Raw genomic sequence first — 15,815 nt, forward strand, 5'->3', positions numbered from 1 at the left:
AAATTATTTATAATAGAGATGTGTGAACTCAATAGATTAGTCAAGCCAGCTTGTTTCATTCCAGAAGGACTGGACAAAGACTTATTACACTGTATACGAAAGTCTTGAACAATTGCTGGCTTTGAAAAGTTTCTTTCCAAGATGTCTGCATGAACTAATGAATATGCTATAGAATATACCTTATGAGAGAAAACTTAGTTTGTCTTGACTCCTCTATAACATATTTCTGCTATAAACAAGAAGAAAAATCCTTACTTGTATCCTAAAGAGATAATAATATACAATGTTAAAGAGAGCTCCAGAAAACCTACATCTTAGTATCTTTTGGGGTTGGGTTTCTCAACAGAGTGTAAAGCAAAGAGCAACTACGGGACTGAAGGCCCACAGGTTGCTGTCTCTATGGGCAACAATGTCTACATCTCTACCTGTAAACAAAACAGACTAGGAAGTTGGCATGAGCCCTGCCCTACGGTTTCCCACACTACTAAAGCATTAGCATGTGCCTTGGCAGCTTTGGCCTATGTCCCAATTGCTCACCAGTCCCTAGATGAGAGCATACAGCATGCCAAGGACCATTCCCAAAAGTAGTGTGAATTAATTTCTACCAGGTTTGTCTCCTTCCACCCTACTCTGTCTTCCACTGTGTTTCCAGCAGGCTTTGCATGCTCATGGGTGCTGATACATCCTTATGCCACACCTCATGGCATTAGCACGTCCCCTCATTTTCAGGCTTTGAAAACCTCGGGCTGTTATATGGGGTAAGCTCCCGTGATACCCTGATACCCTGAGCAGAGCCCACACAAAAAACCACACCTATTTACTGTGAGTATGGTCGGACTGTGTCAGTTGGCCTCAGGGCTAGAGAATGGTCCCTAACCCTGTTTTATTTAGCCATGCAGACATACCCAGTGCCTCTGCTGCCTTTAGGAGGGAAGGGCTAGCTTCCAGCAGCTGAAAATCTTTATGTTTAAGCATGGGGAAGCTTTTCTGTTCCTTCTCTAACTGTCATCTCGAGCCTGGAGGCTCAAGAGCTGGTTAGCCAGAGCTGGTTAGATCATTCTCTTTTCATACAGCAACCATTTACTCATGGGCCACTCAGCTGGACCAGCCAACAAATGACTGGGGAGAGAAAGAGGAGGTGGTAGGAGCAGTTGGAGAGGGTAAGAGCAATTACCTGTTGGTTTTGTGATTTGGATCCCATTTTATGAGGCTATGAACATCCACCAGCCAATCAAAATTAGTAATACAGCAGGCCACTGCCAAGCTCCATTGTTATTATGTTTAACGTTTATTTTCTTTTCCTCGTCTTTTATCCTCCTTTCTGAGTTTTCCTTGAGGTGACTGTGCCCACCCCTTGTTGCTTCTTTGTCCTCAAGGTCATGTATCATGAAGATTCTTTTCACTCAATAGACTGAAGGGTAAATAAATCCGGAGAAATCAAGTCCCTCCATTCCCCGTGAGTAAGGAATCTCCCCCTGCAACTTCTCCTGGTCCTCTTAGTAACTGTTGTCCATTTAATAAACATCGTAGCAAGGCAGTGTCTCTTTATCATCTCCCTTCAGATTCCAAGACTCTGTGTTGTGCATTAAAGGTTTGGAGCCACAGGGTGTGCCAAAAGCTGGGTCATACGTTTTGCTATGATGTTCCTACTATTTCAGCTTTGTCTATAAAGGGCAAATGGTAAATCATCTTCCTGAGAGTTAATGGAGCATTTCTGCAGCAAGAGGAAAAAGTGAAAAAGTTTCAAAAGAATGGCTTATTATCTCAGTCAGCGGAATTTCTCCTTGCTCGTCACCTGCCTAGAAGTCTTCATTTTCTTTTCTTTATTCTTAGAGTTATTTTTTTTCCTTAGTTTTTCTTCACTTTATAAGCTTTCCTGTAATTCTGTTGCTTCGGTTTCAGATCCACACCCCTTTTCAGCTCTCCAATTATAATATTTTGAACTTTAACATTAAAACCAGGGTACCTGTCTAGCATCTTTCCTGTGTAGGTTTCTAAGCTTTTTGCAGACAGTAATTAACTGAACCTGACAACAATACTGGAAGTTTAGGTTAGTGGAGGCACAGAGTGCCTGAATGGTCACATACTTAATTAGTGGCAGAGCTGGAAAGAGAGCCCAGGAGTCCTGACTCCACATTCTTTGATTTGACCATCTGATGTTGTCTCACACAACGCATAGGAAAATATGGATCAGGCTATCCCTCTGCTTCTCCCTCCTCATCTTACTGTAATTAACCATATTTAATCTACTTTATCAATGCCACATACCCCACCAATCTTTTCTGGTTAATGCTCTGTGATACTCTGAGTACTCTGTAATACTCAGAGTCTTCTGGTCCTATCCTTTCCCTTGAGATATACACCCCTGCCTGCTGTAGCGTGGTGGAAAATAGGAGTGGGTTACTAATGATTATTCAAGGCGTACGTTCAGCTACCCCAACCAGTGGGTCCAGCCAAGTAACTCAACACTTTTCCTTTCCCCTATTTGAAGTTATTCATCAGCAGGGACATCTTTGCCTGGGAGATGGCTTGTTGAGCATTGGAGGACTCTTTGCTTGTGCTGAGGTTTACAAGCACATCTGAGCTGATTTTCCTTCCAACACGTGCCCAAAGTTTATACTGTTCCTAAATCACTGCTAAGCACACGCCTTTCTCAGACATCCTGACAAGCTTAAATTTATCTCTGATTTCAGGTAGGGACAACACCTTATGACAGGGAACCTGTACGTCCCTTCCCCATCTATCCCATGTCCTTGTACGGTTCCTGACATGTTGTTTCCTAGGTTAAGCTCTTGTGCTCCCTTTTGTGTGCTTGAGATGGACTGGGGGCCAGCTGGAGGGATGGGGAGATGGTTCTGCAGTGATGGGAAGAGCATAGGTCGGTGGACTCAGGACACTTGCACGCGCTCTTCACATCTTCACAAAGACACATTTTAAATTACTTTGTCCAGAGTCGCAAAAGAAGCTGTGGCAGAGCTCATGACTGTTTCCCTGCTACTGCTTCACGAGGTGTCTCCTTACTGGTGGGGCCAACCTTCACCAGCCCCGTGCGGGTATCTTGGCATAGCTGGGGGCAACCAACCCTTGCACATACTGGATCCGCTTGTCTCAGTTTCTGCACTGTTTCCAGTGTTCATCATCCCTCCCTGTATTGCCATCTCTCTGACTAATTAATAAGTGAGTCATCTTCTCCCGTGGCCTCGAAATGCATTCAAACTGTCAGTGGGGCATTTATTTATTTATTTTGTTGCGGTTAAAGGCCTACTCTTCTAAACAATGAAAGGATAAATAAAATCAACTCAGACAAGGTTATTTCACATTCCTAATTTCCAACACCTTTTTTTTTACTAAAGCCCCACGATGCTTGTTCGTGTTTTCCCCTCTTCCCTCTCCCACCCGCTAACAAAAAGCAAAATACATTTTCGAATCAAGATAAAGCCATCAAAGAGCTAACTAAACATGATTAGAAAGGACCTCTCCTTAATGGGAAAAAAATCATGATTTAGACCTGGCTGCTTTCCAAATATCCCTGTGCAATCAACCAAAGAAACACATTTTAGAAAACAGAATTGTAAAAGTAACTTTGAAGAATCGGTTGCCATGGAAACAGATCTGTAAATACTTAACTGCAAACATTAAGTGACACAGTGATATTCCAGAGCCCAGGATGCCTTAAAAGGATGGCAAATTTCACCCAGCTCTTTAAATAATCAACTCGGCTGTGCTTTGATTTTTCTTCTTTTTTTTCCCCCTTTCCTTTCTTTTTTCACACTATTCAGTGCAATCGCATCCCTGTTCTCAGGCATGTGTGATAATAGAAATGCCAGAACTATTTTATAAAAGAGAGTCCTGATCTTTTGTAACATGGAGGCAGGGAGGGAGGAGGGGGCACCAAATACATAGTCAGAGCAACCTGTGGAGTCTGAAAATATAGCCCAGAGTCATTCTGTTTCCCTGTAACTGCAGGGTCAGAAGAAAGCATGATTGATTGTGGCTTTTCACTGCAAGAAAAAACCACAAACGACCAGCAATTTCTTGTCATCTGCCAGGGAAGAATTAGATGCAAGGAAATAAAAGGGTTATGGGCAATTTTAATTTAAACAAGTGGGTGCATTTATGTTGTGCCCTAGCCTTAAATCTTTGCTGAGAGTTAACTCACTCCTGGGTTCCCCAATACATTTCAGGACCCAACTCCTGTTGCCTTCAGTGGAGTAAGAGTGCTCTGCTCCCCTGGGGAGCTGGGGCCCCTCTCCTTTCTTGTTGTGGAGCATCCATGCCCCACAGGCTTATCTGATTCAGTCAAGAGTGTAGCTTCATCTGAAAGCCTCAGGTGTTTGAGGGGCAAAACTTCTCTCCCCATGCTAAAATCAGAGAAGTCAACAGCACTGGTGTTTCCTCCTGGGAGAACAGTGAGGGGTGGCTGCTGATAGACTGGCTGCAGGCACTGATTACAGAAGACTGCAAGCCTGCTTCTCCGAGATTTTGAATGTGTTGAATTTTCAGACATACTTCAAAAGGTCTACATGTTCTCCCCAGTCTAAAGGGAGGTGAGATGGGTCATCAGTACCGTAGTGTGAAGGATAACTTAAGGGATGGCCATGACACAGTGCATAAGTGCATAGTGGCCTGTGGTTAAATATCTCGTCCCATCAGATGCCTCTTAATGGCCTTGCTCACCTATTTGAAGTTTTGGCAATATAGGTTTTACTGCCGTTTTAAACCTAACACGGGCAGAAGCTGACTGCAGGTTAATTTAACTTGTAGAAATCTTTTGGGCAAGGTGATTCCTCTTTGGCTTCTGACAGATTACACTCAGAGCCTATGAGCATCTCTACACTGCTAAAATAGCATATGGCTTTTCCAGAGTAAGGGGCTAGGAAAGAGGAGAGGATTTTTTTCCCACTACAAGCCTGCCGTTGGCAAGCACTTGGATTTGAACCAGAGATCCTCACTGCTGAGCAACAGCCTGTGAGTATCTGCAAACACGAGTTTAGCTGTCGCTTTAGGAGGACCTTTAATAACCTGCTTGTTTTCATCATTCTGGTTGGTTTTGAGGTTTTCTCTTCCCTGTGGGCTGGCTATGTTATCCTACTGAAAGCTGAGCAGTATTATCCTTTAAGCTGATTTTTCTGCCCAGCTTAGGAAAAGAAGGGATGGGGAGAGGAAGGAAAAAAATGTAGAGGCCAAGGATGTAAGAAAAAACAGGAGGGGACAGAGAAATGCAGTTTGAAAGGAGCCCTGATCTCTAGAGTGATCACCTTTTACTTACACATTTTATTTGCTGGAAGTCTGTACAGCTGTAAGAGATTCATCTCTCTTCTGTCTAGTCTTGGGGGTTACTGAAATGAACAGCAAAACACAGATAGAGGGATAAACCTAGATATAGATAAGTTAGCAATCGATTTATATATATATAGGTATATAATTTTTTTTAAGAGGTGTCTTTATCTCAGATAGCTGAAAAGTTCCCACCTGGGTCTCTCCCCTGCCCAGCCTGCCTACCTCTGTCTCCCACATACCTGCCATCTGTCTGGAACCTCTGAGAGAAATCTGTGTGATCTTTGTGGAAGGAAAGTGAGCAAAAGCACATTTTCCTTTGCTTTCCTCCACTCCCTCCTGCCCCCTCCTCTGGGTCCCTGCTTCAAGGAGTTGTGTGTGTGGCCGGCAGAGCCCAGCACAGGGCAGGGAGAGGAGAGGTGGCTCTTATTTGCAAAATCCACAGTGTTTTCATCCTTGCCATGGTGGTGATGGGGTGGGGGAGAGGAAGGGGTATGGCATGTCTTTTCAGTTTATCACTGCCTGGGCTCTCGCCTTGTCATTCGGCACTTGCCATGAATCTAAAGAGAGTTTGGCCTTAATAACTTCACACAAGTACTGCATTGCCAGTGACTTTAGAGACGGGTGACAGCAAGCAAGGAATTATAATGAATTGCTGCAAATGCCTTCTTCACACAAATTACAGTTATTTTCCTCTGAGCCTGCATGCTTTCCAACATCAGGATTTTGGTTCAGAAGATAGGGTTGGGTGTTTATGTGTCTAGGGAGACAGACATACATTTTACTATCACACTTGGACCCCCTTGCCCCTTTCTTTCCCCACTGCCTTCCTGGGTTTTGTTTGTTTGTTTCAGATTTTTTTTTCTTATATGCAGTCAGGAAACCAATTTTCCTTCTGAAAGCAATACATTGCTCACAAGCCATCCTGCACTTCAACAGGGAGTGGAAGGAAGTTTGGCCCTTGTTGTGACTGCAACAATTTAATTTGGAGTTACCATCTTCCTCTGTCACCATAGTTATCCAGACTGGGCTGTGAAGATCCCCTTCTCCACTGTCGACCACGCCACATGGCTGTTTGGCCATCCTCATAGGTGTGCCCTGGTGAAGGTGCTCTTGAACATCATGACTGCCTTCACGAGGGCAGCTGTTCTGGTCTCAGAAGGGTGGGCGACCGTTCCTGCAAGCATAGCCCAGCTGCTCAGCACCCAGAGAGCCCATGACTGGGGCCCCAGGAAAGCAGGTTCAGGTCAACTGTGACTGTTGCCTGTAGGTAGAGTTAGCTTAGTCACTCTGTGGTACATTTGGGTTCTGGTTATTGCAGGAAAGAGAGTGAAGATCTCCCAAATACAGCATGACTTCCTTTAGGCTGGTGCTTATTGCCAGTACATGGCCAGTACCTGGCTCATGACCATTTCTCACTTCTCCATTACAGTCTCCGTTGTTTTCTTTAACAAATATTTTGAGAAGCAGTGAAGCTAAGCAGGTCTTGGCATTTCTAAGAAGGAATTGCCCCAAGTCTCCACAGATAGGTAAATTGTCCTAAAAGCTCCTTAGTGCTAACACATAGCCAAACTCTCCATCTTAATGCTTATGCTGGATCAGAAGAGATCACTTTACTAGGGTTCAGTGCATAGCTATCCTTGGGTTAAGGGCAGGAGGGTGCCTTGCTTTGCCAGTCCCCCACTGCAGAACAGAAGACTGGAGGTGGCTCTGTCCCTATGTCTTCTTCTCTGTGCATGGGTTCAGATGATTTCAGTGGTGGTCTGCTAAGAGCAGAGGATACGTGCCACACAAAATCAAGAATTACCTTCTGCGAGGTGTGAAAGGAGAACTGTTAGGCAGTCACCTTTTGCAGTTCTGCAAAGGTGACTTCTGTTCTTGCTGAGCATCTTCCAAAAACACTGGAGTAAATGGGAAGATTTGACTGCCCTGTTGTTTGTTACAATTTGGGAACACGAGTTAGTTTCTCCATGTAAGCCAGAAGTATAACTCTAAGTGCACATTAACCTCATCAACTTTAAGTATTTAAAAGGATCGCTGACGAGTTTTGACTGAGACCAGAGGTCAACTGAGCTTTTGGACAGTTCAGGCAGCTCCTATCTGATTCACCCTGCCTCAGTGTAATCATCCATACGAGGCCTTGCTTCAACTGTTCAATTCTTAGACTGGTTTTAGAAGACATTATTTGTGTTATTGCCCGTGTTACTTGCTTAGTTAGCAGCTGTCATATGTCAGGATCAACTAAGCGGTAATAACGCATGGTAGAATTATTTAAATTCTACATGGAGTTATTCTTAAGTGGTTAAAAAAAAGAATGTGTCTGTCATTCAAGCCCATGTTATCCCGGAGGTGTACACCTGCTGCTGTTGAGTCTCAGGTGCATTCAGGACACACATTTGATCTCTTCCTGCTTTCATTCCTCTGCATGGAAACGGGTTAGTCATTGTGAGGGCTGTTGTGAGACCAGACAAAGTCCAGTTACAAAGTGCCCTGAGAAACAGAGGACTGAAGAGGAGTATTATTAAAGAGTGACTTATTTCAGTAAAGGCACTGAAAGCAGCACGCTTGTGTTTGCTGTAGTCCGATGTGTCTTTGCATCGCCACCGACTTGGTTACTGGCAGGGAGAATCTGTTGCTGCTGCTGGCTCTGCAGTGTCAATGCAGTTAAAGGGACACTGCCAACACACGCTAGCTCCTCAGGAACAAAATGTGAATTACAAGTAGTTTCAGGTGCTATGTTTGCCCTTGAGTATCCCTTGCTGATTTCTGTTGTCTTGCAAACATGTTTTGAAATGTCTTTTCTTCCCTTGCTGCAATGTGAAAGCCCAAAGACTGACTGTCAGGCCCCGAATGAGTGTTACAAAGTCCGTCACTGGTAGAAGGGTGGTAGTTTCACTTCGGCCGCCTCCCTGTAAGAAAGTGCATGACGATGGTATTCTGCATCAGGCACCTTGTCAACAAATTTATCAATTAAGTTTCAAGGCAAGGAAGACATCCTCAGGCAGTATCAGCAGCTGCTCTTACAGAGCTTTCCCACACATCCACTACTGGCCTTTGTCAGAGGTGGGATGTGCTAGCGTGGATCTGTGGTCTGTCCCTGTGCAGCCATTTGCAGGGTATGAAGTATGGCATCTTTATTTCTTTACAGTTATGTCAAAAGCTGAGCCGGGTAATTTAGTGTTCAGAACACAATTGGATTGGGCAGGGTTAGCAGTTAAGAAAATCTATATTTAACTTGGAGGTGACTGAATATTACTGGTGCCGTCTCACAGGTATATGATATTGTAGTTACTTTTGTCTGTGGCTCTAAAATCAGGAATGAACCTCAATTTTCATCTGCAACAGGCTTGTACTAGTGTAATCCCACTGGATTGAAGTGAGGCCACATGATCTAAAGTTATCGAGCTACCAATGCTTAGGACTTACCATCCACCTTTTGGGCTTCTTGTGGGTTTTTTTGCATGCAGGGGTGGCAGAGCTATATCAGGTCAGCTGACAGAGGACAATTGATCATGTATGGCACCAATTTCTCTAATATAGGAGCTATGCACTAAGTACTGCAGTGTTAATTTATCAATACTGGGTGTGAGCACACAATCACACTTACATCAATGAGCTAGCTAGCATCGCTACAAACTTCAAGTTTTAACATTGGTTTTACATAGAACAGGAAATAGATTTTCTACAACTGGCCATTAATCTCAGATTGTATATGAACCTTAGGATCAATCTGAAACTTTCTGAAGCACAGTTAGAGCATCAAAAACATCAAAGACATTTGAACCAGCAGTATATAAGATCAGCACTTTGTTTCACGGGCCTGATGCTTTTGTAATCCTCTAGCTGATGCCATATACCTGGATTACTGTACCATTTAACCAGAGCCTTACTTAAACTAGTTAAACCAAACACTATAATTCCTTTAAGAGGGCAAGTGATTCCACCTTATTTTAAAACTTCCTAAATGAACTAAGCAGAAGTAGAAATGTCCTCACAGTCTTCTGCCTTGCTCTAACAAAACGAACCTAAATAGGAAAGCTGACTTAAGCAATTACAGCTTTGTCAACATTTGGTTTTGTCCTGAATTGGAATGAAAAGGCAGAATATCAAAACCCGTCTTGGCACAAGGAGTTCCAGAAATGCTGAAACTTTTTAGTCTGACATCTTTGATTGAAGAAGAACATTTAGACTTTCCTCAAATTTAAATTCAATTTCCAGGCAGCCAGACCTGAGCTGTCGCAGTGCCTCAGGCAAATGCTGTGTATGGGGGGCACCATGGGATTTGTAGCCTGGCAGGGGAGCCCAGCCCTGTGAAGGATGGGGACACGAGACAGCTAAACTATTGCTCTCACAAGAAATGGCTCTCAGCACTATTATTTGAATTGTGGGAAAATTCCACTTTCATCAGAAGTCCTTCAATTACCTTTTTTCAAACAATAGAAAATTATCCCCATTTGAAGGAGAAAATGATCTGTGGGTTTAGCAGAGAAAAGGGGACATCTGACCTAAAACACATTCTTGAAAGGGAGAATTAAGTGTTTCGTGCCTAATTTTGAAGAAGAAGAAAAATAAAAACCACAAAAAACCTGTTTGCTCTATTTGATGTTGTGTTTGTGTTTTCAGTCAGTTTGACCAGCATTCTTCCATAAAGTGCCTTGTCTACTAGATTTTGAGACATTAATGGCAAGGAACACAACTCATTTTCTATTGCATAATTTATGATGATATGTTATTACTAATTAAATGCAATAATAATAATCAATGCAGTCCTCAGGCTTGAACAAACTCAGTGGCTTGAGCAATTCAGTTTGCTTCATTTAGTCTCCCCATTTAAGTCTTTGTCTTAAAAAAAAAACAACACCCTGATGTTTCACAGAGGTTTTTTTCCAAAGTCTTTTGAGTTACATTTCACCAGTAAGGTGGGCAGGAGTAGTCCAGGAAGGGGAAGTGACGAGTATTCTTTACAAAGTGAGGAGCTACACAGTTGTAGATGTACATCATACACAATTACAGGTCCTGAACGCTGTAGTTCAGGAGACTGGAATGAGCTATATTTTATGTCTATGAGGTTCTTGAATCTAGCAAAAGAGCAGTAATTGGAAGTGGATTACAACAGCTGCCTAGCTAAATGCCTGTCTTCTTTATAGGGGAACCTTTCTTTATGTCTCCTTTTAATTCCTTCTCCATTTCTTTTTCATTTGCTATTTCCAAGATTAGACAGAAGTGGTAAAAAAAAGGTAGCCCCACACCTGCCATGGTGACATTGAGATGTGCATTGTCCTCTTCTACCTTCTCCATACTAGCTCAGCCAAGATTTTAACACCAAGCAGCCAGATTGGTGGTGATGGTGGTGTTAGCAGTTGTGGTAAATACAATAAAAAGGAAGAAAAAGGATTAAACATATAATTTGGTGAACTCAACCTCATTCCTCTAGTCCCTCAGAGCAAGTGAGGGAAAAAAAAGGCTGTGTGAAGGCATTTTAAGGAAATGGGAAAGGCAAGAAGGGAAAGGGCTGGATGGGTTGCAAAACATTTTTGGGACGTGTGGAAACATGGATTTGCAAAAGAAAGAGAGAGGTGTATTGTGTGGTGCCATGTGGATTTTCAAGAGAGGGACAGATGCATATGATCAGCTTCCCCTCCATCTTCTCTTCCCCCTGTTTTGCTGAAGTTCCATTGTCAGTGAGGAATGTGGAAAGCTGAGCCTGCTGCTGGGAGGACAGTGCAGGGACGCTCAGTCCTAGATGGAAATCAGGCAGAGGGAATGCTTGGTCAGCTTAGCTTTGAATGAGAAAGAAAGAAGCCAAGAGGCAGAGAGAGAGGAGGAAAGACAGGAGGAGAGACAATCTTGGATGCTTTGTTAATTTAAAAGTGCAGTAGCACAGCAGACCCTGTACTTGGTGTCACCGATATGAATTTCAGGCCTTTCCTTCTCAGAGAGCAACAGACAAGGAAACAAGAAAGGCAGAGGTGACATTTAACCTTTCCCTCCCTAAAGAGCAAAGGGAAAGGGCTGTCAGATGCAAGGAGGTCAAAGGAGCTCTGACCGTTACCACCCACCACTGGGAGAATGGCTCACCCCCGCTTGTGTTTTGAACAAGACAAAGAAATCTTGATGGAAAGAAAACCCATTACATATCTTGCTGTAATGGATTTTAAATGCCTTTATTTACCAGCAGTGACAATAACTTCCTGTTGGTATCAAGGCATCACCAGCTAAAAATAAAGAAATCTCTCAACTGATGGTGCATGGGGTCAGGAAATAATTCTCCTGCGCTCTCTGTCTGGCTTTGCATAATTGACCCAATGAATTATGGGGGTGAAATGGGGAGATCACCATCTTCCAAGGCAGCAAGCACCATCTGGGCAGAAGACAAGGACCAACAATGTACAGCTCAGTACAGCAAATTCTGGTGTCTCTTTTAATAACCACAATATTTCAGCTGCAGAGACGTCAACCAAAACCCAAAATACTTAAGGCTAATGTAGATAAGTCTACTGTTCTTTGCCAGGCTTTATCTTACCTGTGGCTAAGCTAAATTCTGATCAGTAATGTAAATCCAGACTCTGTGTCTTGAAAATGCTTGGTGACAAATTAGAGAAGAAATTAACTCAGTTGGATAAGTTTTATTTCTAGCCACCTTTACATGCTGAAATGCTATGAAACATACCTAACATGGCCAGTCCCTGATTGTCCCGTCTCCCCTCTTAGTTTCTACAGATAGTTCAACTAGGTTCAGTTATCACTGAATAGTTGGGCTTGGAAGTGATCTCTGGATATCATTAGTTCAGCACCAGGAGGGGTTGGAGCAATTTTTGATGTGTAAGATGAACTACTAGAACAAAGGAGATGGGAGCCAGCTACACTTTGCTGCTCTTGTTTGTAGTTAATAAAGAGTAGGTTTCCTTGTCACATATCCCACAGTTTGTTTAGAAAAGAAAAATGTTGGCCGTACCAAAGCAAAATTTCTGCCTTCCTATTCTTGTTAAATGTGGGATCCTAAAACTCAGTGGCAGACAGCAGTGGAATGATTGCTTCAGATACTGAAGTACATGTTTTTTCAAGCAAAGGGTAGGGGGGTCAGTGAGAAAGATTAGGTGTGGACTGCAGGAGCTCATCTCTGCTTAGTTTTGTTTTGCTTAAGCCAAGTATTGGCTGAGATACGAGAAGATGCACATCTTGGCAGTTGGCAAAACCTGGTCCCGGAGATGATGATCCCAGATTCCCTAAACCTTTCCTACTTTTCGGAATGCAATTAGGTCCTTCACCTATTCTCACAACCATGTCTTCTGTACTTGTATGACCTTTCCCAAGTCCATGTGTGGGGCACAAAGAGAGCCTGGGCTCCCTTTGTTTTCCTTGGCAGTCTAGGGAGGAGGGTAACCTCTGGACTTCCTCACATTAAGCTTTTGTCTTTGACCCCCTTGGGATCCTGGAAAGCCCCTGAAACAAGTTCTGTGCTCCACCATAAGTAATTTTTTCACCGGGCATGTGAATTCCCTAACTATTTTACAACTGACAAGAGGAAATGATACAAATCTTGGCCATTTTACAAGAAAAAGCTCCAAAGCCTTTCACAGTTTCACAACTGCGCCAACCCGCAGATGTTCAAAAGTGATGAATAAGACCCCCTAAAAATCATAACACTGATCAGTTTAAAAATCATTACTTTTTTTTCTTTTTCAGTGGTTAAATTTGTGGCTTCTTTTCACTTCTCTTGTGGTGTTCAAGTCTTCAGGGCTCAGGACTTGGTTCACATTTTCAACCTTTTTTTGTTCACAGCAATTCATGTCTGGAAAGGTATTTATTTTTTAACTGAAAGCTGTGATTTGCACACATACCAGCAGAACTCTGGGAGGAGTCATGGATCAACACAGAATATTCTGACACTCAAAGCAATTGCTGCAGTTGGTAATATGGATTCACTACTGCTGTTCGAGTGGCTTCTTTGAAAGTAGTATGTTTTTAAGGATGTTAGAAATTCAAACAGAAAAAAATCTTGATAAAAGAAGCCAGTAGCAAATAACTGGTCTACTATGACAAAGATGGTTCTTAAACTGTGTAAGGCTTTGTGGGACATTATTTGTCACGAGGTATGTGCTAGTGATCTCTTTGGTGTTTGCATCCCTGAGGAGGATAGGTACGTCCTCTAAAGTGTTCCTGGAGGTATTCGCTGTGAATTCATGCAAGAATTCACAAAGTTTACCATCAGTTCTCTTTAGCTCTAAGTAACTTCTCAGATGTATTTCACTTGCATTATAAGTGTAAAAGGCAGTGGCCACTCAATGAACCAGGAGGGTGGAGGCTTGGATTTTTTTTCTTTTTCCCCCACTGCTAAAAAGAAGGGCTTCCTCATGTAAAATGGCCAAAAAGCAGCTGAAGAAGAAAAGACAAAGCCTGTGGGACATGCTGCAAGGAGTCCTCTGAGAGGACCCAGTGGCTTAAGAAAGACCCTTTGAATGATCAATTCCCTTATGTTCATTGATTTTCTCCTGGTTTTCCCTTATCTTTCCTTTCCTGTTGATATCTCGTTAATTGATTCCTGATTACAGATTACACCAGTTACAAACTGTTATTTGTCAAACAATGGAGCCAGGTTTTTCCTGTGGCTTGGAGAAATGCATGCAGCTCTTGATAATTTCAGGAAGTTCAAACTGAACAAGCTGTAGAGAACGTAAGATGATCTGGTGGTAATTGGTAAAGAAGGAGTCTGTACAGACTCTTCTTCAAGCAACTACCTTGTTTACACTCCCCAGCCTTTATACTGCTAGGAAATCCTGTATCCTGCAAGAATTACAATGCAGTAGAATCTGCAACTGAGTTCAAAATGTGCTTCTCGGACTCATTATCAACTCCAGCTCTGTTTGCAATGCTTAGCATATAAATTATTTAAATTAAACTAACTACATAAATTATTCAAGGTTTTTTTCCCCCCTTATCTTTAACAGACGCTGCAGAAAGTTCAGTCCTAGTGGTGTTACACTTCACTGCCAATCAGACAGGAGTGCTAAAGGTATCTCACAACTTTAGCAGTGTCCAAATGACCATGAGACTCTTAGGAGGCAGGAACCAAAAGCTGAACGACAGTGACACTGGAACAGCTCTTCACCAGCGATAGGCTGCATTCTGCTCACCAGGGTAAATAAGGAGGGAGTTACAAAGGAAATTACAGGAGCGATGGTTGTTCTGGAATTCGTGCAAGCTAATCCTGTTAAATGCTTTCTGTTTTGCCTTTGAATGCACCCAGGGCTTGTTGCTCCTGCTATGGGGAACCTGAGGTTGTCAACAGCCATGCTGTGAGCAAGCCTAGTGCAGTGTCAAGGGACTCTCCCCTTATGAGGCATCATCCTGGCCTGGGTCCTTTCTCCCCTGGTGAAATACTTACAAGGATGAACAGGAATGTGGTCTTGATCTCTACTGTCTTCTCCTTTCCTGTTATCTGCTGTATCAGCTTCATAGCCAAAGTCCACTGTGGCTAGAATGAAGCTCTGACTTGAAGGCATGTGCAAGCAGACTGTTTCTTTAGGGCTTCAGCCAGACATCTGGTTTCGATGCCTGGAGTAGACAGGTATGGCTCCCAGCTCCAAGAGAGCAATAAACTAGAGAGCCTGCTTTAGAAGGAGGGCTGTCAAAGGCTGGTTCCTAGGCAGCCATCAGAGAGAGGCAGCAATGAAGTGCAATTATAATAGGAAACCTGAACAGAGCCCTTAGTTTCAGTGGAACCTGTCTGAATTATTCTTTATACACAGATCTTTTCTTTCATGTTTTATTCTTGCTATTCTCTTAATTCAACATTTCAAATACGATTTAAGAAAGCAGCCTCCAGCAGGTCTCCTGATTTTGCTCTGATTGATTTGTAAATCTGTGAGGACACGGTTGAGTTAGATTTCTGACTATGCCCAGACATTGTGATACATCACAGCTGTGGGGTTTGTGGGGGCCATATTTCAGCTGTAGGGAAACAAATAAATTCTTTTGTTCCTCACAGTCCCCATGGACCATCCATGTGATGGTTCAATACTGGTCTAAACAATACAAGACAAAATCCAAGATATTGATGGCTAGCTGTTTAGACTTGAGTTAGTGTAGCTATCGAGGACTGATATCAATCCAGGGTGCAAGGGAGTAAGATAGAGAAATGTATAACAAATATATTAACTCATTTGAAGAATATACGGATGGCCATGGCATGATCCTTGTTGAAGGGAGAGGGGAGTACACATCATATGGCAGGAGGACATGATGTTAAGAGAGACCTGCCTGAGACATGTTGTGAAGTATCAGAACAGCATCCACTTCATCGCATGGCTCGAAGCATCCTACAGACCAGACGGTGGTACCACAGGGGAAGGGGTATGGCCTGTTTTGCCACTTCAGTGAATTTGAACTTACTAAAAAGGCAGGCCCAAGGCTCAAATTACTTGAATGTGATGGAGGGAGGAGACTGCTGCCCTTGTGATTTCTCAGTGAGTCTCATGATACTTGATGTTTTCTGATTACCCACAGCCTTTACAAGTGTTTCTGCATATGACAGCCTG

At 43.0% G+C, this 15,815-nt stretch overlaps 1 protein-coding gene across 47 annotated transcripts in view; it reads left to right on the forward strand.

Annotated features, from left to right (window-relative positions):
• Positions 1-15,815, forward strand: part of CELF4 (CUGBP Elav-like family member 4) — a 691,717-nt gene that overhangs the window by 461,877 nt on the left and 214,025 nt on the right. For 10 of the 47 annotated variants that reach the window (XM_075526242.1, XM_075526266.1, XM_075526241.1 and 7 more), the window contains exons 4-5: positions 10,402-10,411; positions 15,090-15,106. The exons of the other annotated variants lie outside the window; for them this stretch is intronic. In XM_075526242.1, the coding sequence (XP_075382357.1) occupies positions 10,402-10,411; positions 15,090-15,106 (27 nt within the window). The remainder of the gene's footprint in view (positions 1-10,401; positions 10,412-15,089; positions 15,107-15,815) is intronic. 47 annotated transcript variants of the gene reach the window in all.

This window comes from Mycteria americana, chromosome Z, assembly GCF_035582795.1.
Source record: "Mycteria americana isolate JAX WOST 10 ecotype Jacksonville Zoo and Gardens chromosome Z, USCA_MyAme_1.0, whole genome shotgun sequence".
Classification (NCBI taxonomy): domain Eukaryota; kingdom Metazoa; phylum Chordata; class Aves; order Ciconiiformes; family Ciconiidae; genus Mycteria; species Mycteria americana.